This window comes from Mizuhopecten yessoensis, unplaced genomic scaffold (assembly GCF_002113885.1).
Source record: "Mizuhopecten yessoensis strain PY_sf001 unplaced genomic scaffold, ASM211388v2 scaffold11101, whole genome shotgun sequence".
Classification (NCBI taxonomy): Eukaryota; Metazoa; Mollusca; class Bivalvia; order Pectinida; family Pectinidae; genus Mizuhopecten; species Mizuhopecten yessoensis.
In genome coordinates, this window is record NW_018408880.1 from 638310 (window position 1) to 648808 (window position 10499).

At 37.8% G+C, this 10499-nt stretch overlaps 1 protein-coding gene across 1 annotated transcript; it reads left to right on the plus strand.

The window, feature by feature from the left end:
- Window positions 1-677: 677 nt before the first annotated feature.
- LOC110465818 (C-type lectin lectoxin-Lio3-like) lies at window positions 678-6045 on the plus strand. The gene is made up of 4 exons (XM_021521921.1): window positions 678-696; window positions 1319-1573; window positions 4062-4235; window positions 5798-6045. Exons 1-4 carry the CDS (start codon window positions 678-680, stop codon window positions 6043-6045), a joined length of 696 nt encoding a protein of 231 aa, XP_021377596.1.
- The last annotated feature ends 4454 nt before the right edge of the window (window positions 6046-10499 follow it).

The following is a 10499-nucleotide window of genomic DNA, read 5'->3' on the forward strand; positions in this document are numbered from 1 at the left end:
CAATTATTTTATACGTGATACTCGGGTCCGCCGTTACGTCCCGACATTCTGACATATTTAGGAAAAAGCGTAGTTGACGTTTATTTTCATCATAATTATATCAGAAATAAGAAACATGTCAGCATTTAACTTAGTGAGGCAGAAAACGAGGTAAAATCGTTTGAAAATATTTAATGAATGTTTACAGCCAGAGTAAATTGCTTTTGAAACATTTTCTAATTCCGAAAGGCTAGCGAAAGTCATCGGAGTCATCTCTGAGAGGATAATTATAAATTGCTGAACTTTTGTTTTTTTATTTCTTCATATTAATGAAATTAATGAAATAAAATATCTATATCTTTTCTTCTCTCACTCCCCTTCCTTTTTTCTCAGCGGGGTCTACTTAGCCACCCGACTTCATATGACCCTGGCTGTTGCCATGACGTCTAACTTTATACAGACAGACAAACATCTCTATATAGATTCTATATACGGAGTCCCAATGCAAGTTGTATCTCTCAATTATGTATGTTTCGTATTGTGTTTTACATAAACAGAGCTATTTACATACCCGCTGCGGATAGCCTGTGCGGGATTTTATAAGGGAACCAGTACATTTGTTTTGAACGGCAGAACAACTGCGAAAGACATTCGCGCAACTCGTCTAAGTGAATATTTCATTAAAAAGAACAACCATCATGGCCACGGGACTTGCAAGTAAGTATCAATAAGATGTGAGCTTAACCTTTGCATCATTCGAAATTAAATAGTATTTGAAATACGACGAAGTGAAGCAGTGATCACGAATGCCAACTGGAATGTGAAAATTATTCCGTTAAAGCGCAAATAAATATGTCAATGGGAAGCTGGTCATCTCTTATATTACGCTTTTGAACAAAACAATAGAACACTACGTTTATAAAACAAAATGTAGCATTTGATTCAAATTAGTGGATTAATCGTGTATTATTGTTTAGTTAATTGACAAACCATCTTGATGGGAGGGTCAGCGGTATATAGTGCAAAAACTCTTCTGTCATCATTATGATGACATCAACACAGGACATGCATAGCTGATATGAATGCCATCTGAACTTGGGAGTGTTATAAAGTAGATTTGCCATAGAGTGGCAGTTGTATATTGTTGTGTCCAATGGTGTGTGAAACGTCTTATATCATTGTTTGCTTGATTGGGGTGAAATTCACCCATTAATGGGAAATGTTGAATGTTGTTAAATGTTGCTGCAGTTTAACAAAAGATAGTTAACGGATACAACATTCAAGACTGTAACTTATTGAAGGCATATTGGTTTCACCTTATCCGTGATTGTATTTTCAGATAACACAATCGTCCAGGGCACTTTCACTATGTTCCCGGGATACGCCAACAAGTTTCCATCTACTGGCGCATTCGATAAAATAACAAACAGTTTTCTCAAGTGCTTGGGTTTCTGTTTGTTGCATGTTAGCTGCAATGTAGTTTTCTATGATGAGGGGACACACAATTGCTCCGGGACAAGCGACATTGAGATGATGACATTCCTTGGATCTCTCACTGTTAAAAACGGACTGAAGGGTTACCGTCCGTTTTCAGGTAATTTACTCATTAACTATCAGGTTCAATCCCATGCCTAAATGTGACATTTATGAGTGTGTGGTGAAGACGGTATGTCGGTGTATTGGCCTCCTTCTGATAGCGCTAATCCTGTCGTTCAGGGCTTGAAAAATAAACCATGAACATGCAGTTACTTACTGCATCATGTAAAAGTAAATTACTGCAGAAGTCCCCTGCAGAACTAAAGATATTTCGTGTGAAACCACATTTTATTCCCCGGAACCATCGCAACAATTGGGAACTTGATGCGTTTTAAACGACATTTCCTTACGCCTGTCTTAGCAATACATCTCTTTTGGCCTTAATGTCGAACGTTCGCCTTAGTTAGAAAGGAATGGTTCTGCACCACAACATACCAAAATCTTTTAAAATAGTCGTTGTTATTTCCCACTAGACGTTGAGCATTTAAAGGAAACACAAGAACTAGTTAACCCGTTTTTAAGTGTAATGTGACCAGATCAATTTGCAACAGAATGAATATCCTCCTGTTGTTAATTCAGAATTTTGCAACTCAATCTGCTTTTTCATTTGCAGTTATTCTGACATGACAGGACACGCCAAGAATACATTAAAGTCCTGTTAATACGAAGGACAATGTTCTGTATGAGAATATTATTGGAGAAGACAAATACTCCAACAGTCTGCCTCCATACACATACGCGCATGAATTACACACATGGCGGCGCGTTTTGTGAAGGGACTATTTTCCCCGTACACATTCGGGTAACGACAACATGTACATTGTAGATTTATTATCCCTCTTCTGAGTTTTCCCTTTAGGAAAGCAATAAGATAAATTCTCCTAGTACCCTAAAATCACTTGAATCTCTTCATCTGAGGGTTAATCACTCCGAAAAATATGACTACTTCATGCAAGACAGAAGACTTCTCTCTCAGGAGATTGTGTAGGCGGTGTTAATTATATTTCAACCAATAAAAAACATTTGGTAGACGGGGCGTTTTCCGTTACGCGTAGTGACGTAACATATTTAGAACCAAATACAAACAGTGGAAATGGCCGCCGATGTTTTTCACAGCGATGTGATACTTTTCCCCGTTCGAATTCAAGGGATCATACAATTCCCATATCCCTCATACCCATGAATATTACTGTATACTGCTGTATCCCATTGTGTGTCGTAATAAGCGATCTTTCCATGGGACCCCCTGTGCTATATATCTTCTTTTTTCACTTTCTCTCTTTCTTTTTGATGGTATCTCCCTAAGCGTTATAGATCTGCACTTCGTCCGTCCATTAGAAGAGTTGTCCGGAGCATATCTTCTAATTTGGTATGCAAATACATCTTGGAATGGCAAATTGCAGAGTATGAGTAAATAGGTCGGTGTGAGTTATGATTGATCTTTGACCTCAACCATTAAAAACGTTTGCCAGGAGCATATATACTATTGAACCAGGTCAACCATATTTAGTATGAAAGATTATCATATGAAGGCGACGAAATGAAGGTCACTGTAATATATGTTTTACCTTTGACCTCAGTCATTGACAAAGTTTGTCCAAAGCTTATGTTATATAGTAGTTTTACGTGAGCAAACACATTTGGTGTGTAAGTATATCCGGGGATGATAGATTATCCTTTACTTAAGGCAAGTGCATTTAAACTTTGACCTCAGACCCCAATCACTGGAAAAATCCTCTATTAGTATCAGCACCGGGATTTGTGTTACATAAGGTTGATAGTGGGAAGGTCTACAGCTCGGAAAACAAAGACATCCTTGTAGGGATGTGCCTTGTTATATGTCCTTTAAGAAGACAAAGAAGAAAACCCCTATAAGTCGCCAACATGCGCCTCTAGCTCACACGTATATAGTTCACATAACTCTTTACCTTGCTGTCATAAAACCCCAAGCAAACAAACGTATCGAATGGTTAAATAGTTAAACAATTTTAATTCATTTGAGATTTAATATTTTTTCTGATTTGCCAATCAAAATACTTTGCGAGTGTTTAGCCTCGATATACCGTCCGCAAATGTATCATTTGCATATGAATTGCGATAGTTAATGACGCCAATGACACCGACACGTCACGGCATCGATTATTAATAACATCACGAATAATAGCATGAGCCCGAAAGGTCAATGTAATTCCGCCTAACTTTTCATATTTCTGACATCACCAATGCAGTTGCTTGGTTGTTCGTTAACGTCAAAGATTCATCCATTGTGCTCTGTGAAGCAAGACAACTCTATGAATTAATAACACTAGTACGACGTTGTGGAAACGTGCTCACAATATTGTATTCCTACATCAGATCTTAATAGTTGCAACAAGGGAGATAATTATTTACAAAATTAAATATAGGTCGCGCGACACTAATATGTTCTATAATGTGTTTGGGATGAAAAGACGAAACAACGGCAAAGCACAAACTATCTATCCATCGTTGTTTGTTGTAGCAAGTGTGTTGTGAATGAGTAAAACGTAACGATTACTGATTTTCAGCATGTGACAGCGCCGGGTACGCACTGAATAGGAAAACAGGTCAATGTCTGAAGATAGTGACAGAGAACAAAAACTGGGAGGATGCAAGACAACATTGTATGAACGACGGAGGTGTGCTGGTTAAAGTGGATACCACAGAAAGGATAGCAGGGGCGACCCACGTCTCACGCATTTGTAAGACGTTTACTTGTTTTACATAAAGATATTCCTTAAAGATATATATGAAACTAAGCAGGACGCTTAATCCAAAACCCGACATCATATGAAAATATGGCGTTAACTTCGTGCATAATAATAGGTCATGACATGTAAAAATATAAACACACTTGAACCCTAACGCAAATAGGCGTTTCAATTTGGTTTGGTTTCAGTTGGTTAAGCGTTCTTTTAACATCTAAGGTCATTGAAAGACGTGTCTCCGTGTGAAATGTATGCATGTGTGCTGGGACTGGTTTGTTGGTGTATCCCCTTCCTTGCGATAGCGCTCACCTATTTCCGACTTAAGCGTGCTACCTCAATGCAACAGGAACTGTATCGCACCCGATTACATTTAGTATTTAGTATAAGACGGGACTGAACCAATAACTTTCCAAAAAATGGGGTATTGCCCAAAAAGTGCATACACACAATCGGTCAGGACGCAAATAGATAATATCTTAATTTCAAATGTTTCAATGATCGAAGCATTTTCCTTTTTGTCGCTTTTGTGTCCACAAGTAACTCGCTCAAAGTAAATTCCGCAATTCCGCAGGGGAGTTCCCTCATTGGTTACCTATTGCAACATGGAATAACACTGACCTGCAGGGATTGTAAATTATCGTTGTTCAGCATGTTTAATAGATTATTTAATAGAAAGTTATTTTTGGCATTTATAAAAAAATACACTTACCCCTGCAGGTTCGGGGGAAAACTAGGCCTGCTGTATCCAAATGCATGATCGTGAGACGCGACTCATGTGTCCTCCCTGCAAAAGCGAGGGTTGGATGGTTTATTCTTTGTCTTCTGTTTAGAGGACACTAAAGTAAGCAATAATATTCCACTGCTATATCCCACTTTATTACATACTTACTAATAAATACAGGTCTTTTGTATATGTGATACGACACAATTGCTCTAACCCATATCAGCCATCGCCGTATCATACTCAAAATCCGTATCAGCCCTCTCCGTATCACACCTCTTTCAGATAGTTTTTAGTTTTTCCAATATTTCAGAAGAGAAATATATCATCAGATCTATCCGTATTTTATCATAAAGTATGTAATAAACAGAACAAAACATGCATTTTTCCATATCACACCCAGTATCAACCCTCGACAAATATCAGCCCGAGGGCCGAATATTGGACTCTCGGGTTGAAAGTGGGTGCGATATGGAAAAATGCATGTATTGCTATCTATGTATGTGTATAGTAAAAATGGACTAATATGGTGTTCCCTCTAGAATCTTGACTTTTCTCTAATAGGACAATGAAGAGAATGGATCTAACCCTCTTCCCCCCATCAGAACACTTGGGATAATTTTCGTTTCCTATCTTTCTTTGTTCCTATTTTATATATTTTATCTTGCTGACGATGTCTTCCTAGGCACTCGTCCTTATATTACCCTGGCTGTCGCGAGGACGTTAAAAACCAAGCAAGCAAACAAACAAACTTGTAACAGTAAAGCTTCCTATTTTGTAAACGATAATCTTTGTATTTCATACATGTCTCACATTTTGATCCATTTGAAACTAGATCTTAGCGCTTTCGGATCGTTCCACGTTGGAGCCTCTGACATAGCATCAGAAGGCGAATGGAAATGGCTGGATGGCACATACGTTACCGGTATCCCAGGAACCTTTGACAATAACGACCCGACGTTCACTCCCGCACCACCGGCCAACTGTGCTCGTCTCTCTACGTCGCTTCAAGAAGTGTACGACGACAGGTGCGGCGGATTGAAATACTTCATCTGCGAACGAAGAGAGCTTGAAACACTGTAAATAGTCATCCACTCATTTCAGATGCGTTCTCACCGTTTTTAAACATTGTTATCAGGTTATTCCTGTTGTGTTATTGGAATTGGTAAATAAATCAAAGAGATGATGACAGCTACGGTATGTCGTTAAGATGGATTCTCGTCGTTGTGTGTTGAAGGCTATGCCGCACGATTTGTTTATAATCACAACGCTGTAAAATCTGCATACGACTTGCATGTATCGATACGGAAACTGTCCCTTTAAACGTTTAGTAGATTTTTTTTTTTAACATCCTGGACGTCAACAGTAAACAAACGGGTAGTACATACATTTTGCTGTGTGTTAACTATATAAACGGATAAAACTATGAATGATTTACGAACGCTATTTCAAATGGACTGAATCATAACCAAAAGTACAAAAATTCATTATTCAAGGAAGTATCTGATGGACGTCGATAGGGTACATTGTTATGTAATGGAAAATTAAGGCTTTCGTTGATACTTGCTAAATAAACAAAATAATTGTCGTTTTTTTCGAAAATAAAATATTGTCACTAACTTAATGGAACCAATGTTTAACAGGAGTTGAACACTTAATTCATATCCAGTGGTATGTATGTTTCCTAAGTGTTTTTTTTTTAATCTGTTCTGTTGTAATATATTTTCTTGTTTAGAGTTTCATTACATAAATGCAGGAAACGTATTGTTCTCCTTTTAATAGACAAGAATTCCATATAAAACATAACATGAATTACACCAATCAAATATCATTAAGATGGGGTCACCTGCCCGACCACGTGGGTTTTATCCGGTACTCCGGTTTCCTCCCACAATAAGATCTACCGCGCGCTAACATCTGGGCAATCAAGAGTGATTAATATAAATGGAAATATTTTGCTTCATAATTGTTGTAAAATGAATGTTACTTTTTTTTTTAGAAACATCATCATTGTTTAGTATGTTATGCTGTGAAACAATATACCAATTATTAAAATACCGTGTTATCATTTCAAAAATTGTATTTAAGTTTTCTTTCCTGACTACCTCGCAGTTTCGTTTTGGTGTATCTCACTAGGGACGCGTCTTCAATTGGCCCTGGCTATTACCAGGACATTAAACCTTATGTAAACAAATAAACAGTTTTTGACGGGACGTTCATGTGTTATGGTATGGGAGCGTCACCAGTAAAACCGGATCTCAAGTTCAAAACTACACTCAAATAGGACGACGATTACGGCACCATAACTTACTGGAACATGATCAAATGCAGATGAACGAATTCTATCTATCTAAATATTTATCTTTTTAAAACGACAAAGGCAAAGTTCGAAGTGAGCAAAATCTGTGTATAATCAATAAGTTTACTGCCATCTGATTGGTCAGTCAATGAGTATCAAACAAATACTTGCCCCAATCAAACCAGATTATAAGAAATTGTCAATAGATATGAAGTAAAAACAAAAACTGAGTTTAAAATTAAGCCAAATCTGAGCAAAATAAATGTGCGTTCTCCACTCTAACTGATCTGTGGTTTCCGCACAAGGACTTTATGTAATATGATAAAATGTTGCTGAAACTTTGATCGATGTTGAGAAAGATCTATCAAGTACGTCTTGAGAAATAGCGATAACAAACTAGAACCGTCAAACCCAAATAAGGCGGACTGGCGGCCATTGATTTTTCTGATCTGTCTCAAAATAAAACATGCATATTTTGGAACCAAGAGGTGCCTACATTTAAAATATCAGAAAGATCTGTCAAGTTCTCCTATAGAAATAGCGATAACAAACATGAACTGTCAAAACAAACGATGGCTGCTTTGTGGCAATCTTGTTTTTTTATTTGAACAGAGCTGAAATGAAACGTGCACAAATATGGACAAAGAGAAACAAACTGTCGAAATCAAAGATTGTTTCTTTATCAATATCAATAAAAAAAACCATGCACATCTTTTGACTACGGGAACCTTCATATAAAATTTAAGAAAGATCCGTTAATTACTTTTAAGAAATAGTGACATAAACAAGACTGTTTAAGGACAAATGGACCACAGACGGATGACAATTTGATCATCCAATGGCGTCTTTGGATGTAAATATAATGCTCAATCTAATTAACCAAACCAAAGTTATACTTTTTCTTAGACGAATTCGTTGTCTTTCCTTATTTCCATGATGCGACAGCACAGGCTACAACTTAAATAGTCAGACAGGACATTGTCTAAAGATTGTAATGGACGAAAAATCGTAAGATGGTGCTAGAAAGTACTGTGAGAACGATTGAGGAGTGCTGGTCAAGCTGGACACCACGGAGAGGGTTAGCGGGGCAATTCATATCACGCGCATATGTAAGACTTCTTTAAAGTATAGTGACAGTGTTTTAGAGTGGAAAATAGAATTGTAATACTAGCGATACCTTAGTTATAGAAATCAGCTGATCGACGCTGCTAATACGGCTGCCTACGTGAACTAAGCACTATAAAACGTATGGTCTGGTGAGAAATTCGCTACATTTTGTTTTTGTCATAATATCACTGCATGTAGCTAGCAGTGCGTGAAAGTTAACGGCTTTTGACACCGATCATTTGAGACCATTCATAGTGTGTTTAGGATGTTTGTTAATGGGTTTAGCGTCCTTTTAACATATAAGGTCTCTTTTACAACAATGTCATTTAACTTTTATTTCGGGCGAACGTGCCATTACACAGTCTGCTTCATAACATAATTCATGAACACGAACGCCATTTTATTAGCATGTTAATGACTTTTTGGCTATGTTCAAAAAATATCTTTGCATCATGAATATGCATAAGCACATATAAATAGAATTAAAAAGAGAAACATTTAATAATTCACGTTAACAAGAATTTAAATGCATGTTACAGAGCCTTTGTGTACCAAACCAAGTGTGAAATTATTTCCGAACACTAGTAGATGTTGAGATAAGATAAGGATTACAGGATTTTAATTGTTGCCAGATAACGAAGTTAAGGTCTTCATCTTCTTAAGTCACGAACTCGTCGTGAAGTCTAGACATTTTGGCATGTTTATTAATAAGTATCAGTGGCGTTGTTTCGTGCTCCGTACATTATTACTTCGCAAAGAAAGGTATAAAGTAAACACTAAACCTTTCCGGAAAACTAAGTTTCATCTACGGATCATCCCTGCAGGTCAGGGTTTGGGTTTTATTTTGTTTAACAGCTAAGGTCATTTAAGGACGTATCTCCATGCGTGTTGTGTAAGCATGCATTTGTGTATGCGTGCCGACGACAGGGTAGCCTGGATTGGTGCCCTTTTTCTTCCTGTGATAGGTGATAGTGCGAATCTGTTGCCGACTTTATAGTGCTATCTCACTGAAATACACATGCCGAAAGAATCCAGCAACGCATTCCGCCCTGTCAAATTATACTAACAACGGGTGAACCAGTTGTTGACATTACTACAAATGCTGAACGTTAAGCAAGAAATAACAACAACCATTTTTTTACTTTTGGTATGACCCGGCCTGGAGACAGAACCTTCCTTGCCAGGACGAACGTTCAACATAAAGGATTTTGGCCACGATTTTTCATAATTTCATATTTTACGGACATTTGATGCAATAATACGTGTAGTGACGGATACCCAGTTTCTCTCGGTACTCAGATGATAGACAGGCCATGTGACGCCCCATCGATATCAGCCTAGTGAATATGCATATTTTGAACTCAGTACGAGGTCACGTGATGTGTGACGTCACAGTGGCACGACTTATCCATTCTGACACGCCCCCTTTACATACACAAGAAACTTTATTTTTGTCATATTTATATAGTATCTGCATAACAGAGTAAGTAATGACATCAACCAATATATGTTATACGGTCGAACCATTTATTTCCATTCCCCTTAATGCTGAATATTAAGCAGGGAATATCAACTACCATTTTTAAGGACTTTGGTATGTCCCGGCCTGGGGACAGAACCCATTGCCTTCCTCACATGGACGAACGCTCAACATTCAAGCCAAAAGTAAGGCGTTGCAAAGCAATGCGATATGAAATAAAAGGTAGGTAGAAGTAGAAAGAAAGCAAGAAAAAGATCCCAAATATTGCAAAGGGCGCAGCAGATTTATTTTGGTCATTTTTGCCCCATAAAAGAGGGCACGAAAGCAAATTATGCAGAGGGTTCACACAATAGTCGCCTCCTACATGCATCGGATAACAACAGGTGTGGTTTTGAAGAATACATAGAAGCTGTTACCTAATGCATGTTGTAAACGACAACTTATGTGAAAACCTCCAGAAGAATTAGAGATTTGCTTCAGTGCTCTCTTCTTGGGGACACACACATACCGACACAACAGCAATATAGTTGCTGCATATTTTCCAACAATTGGGACCTGTTAATCAGCTTTATGTTTTTCTTCGTTAAAATTCCCTTTCTTGATAGCAACATCCCTGCTCCCTTTCCTTCGCATTCATGATCTCGCAAAGAA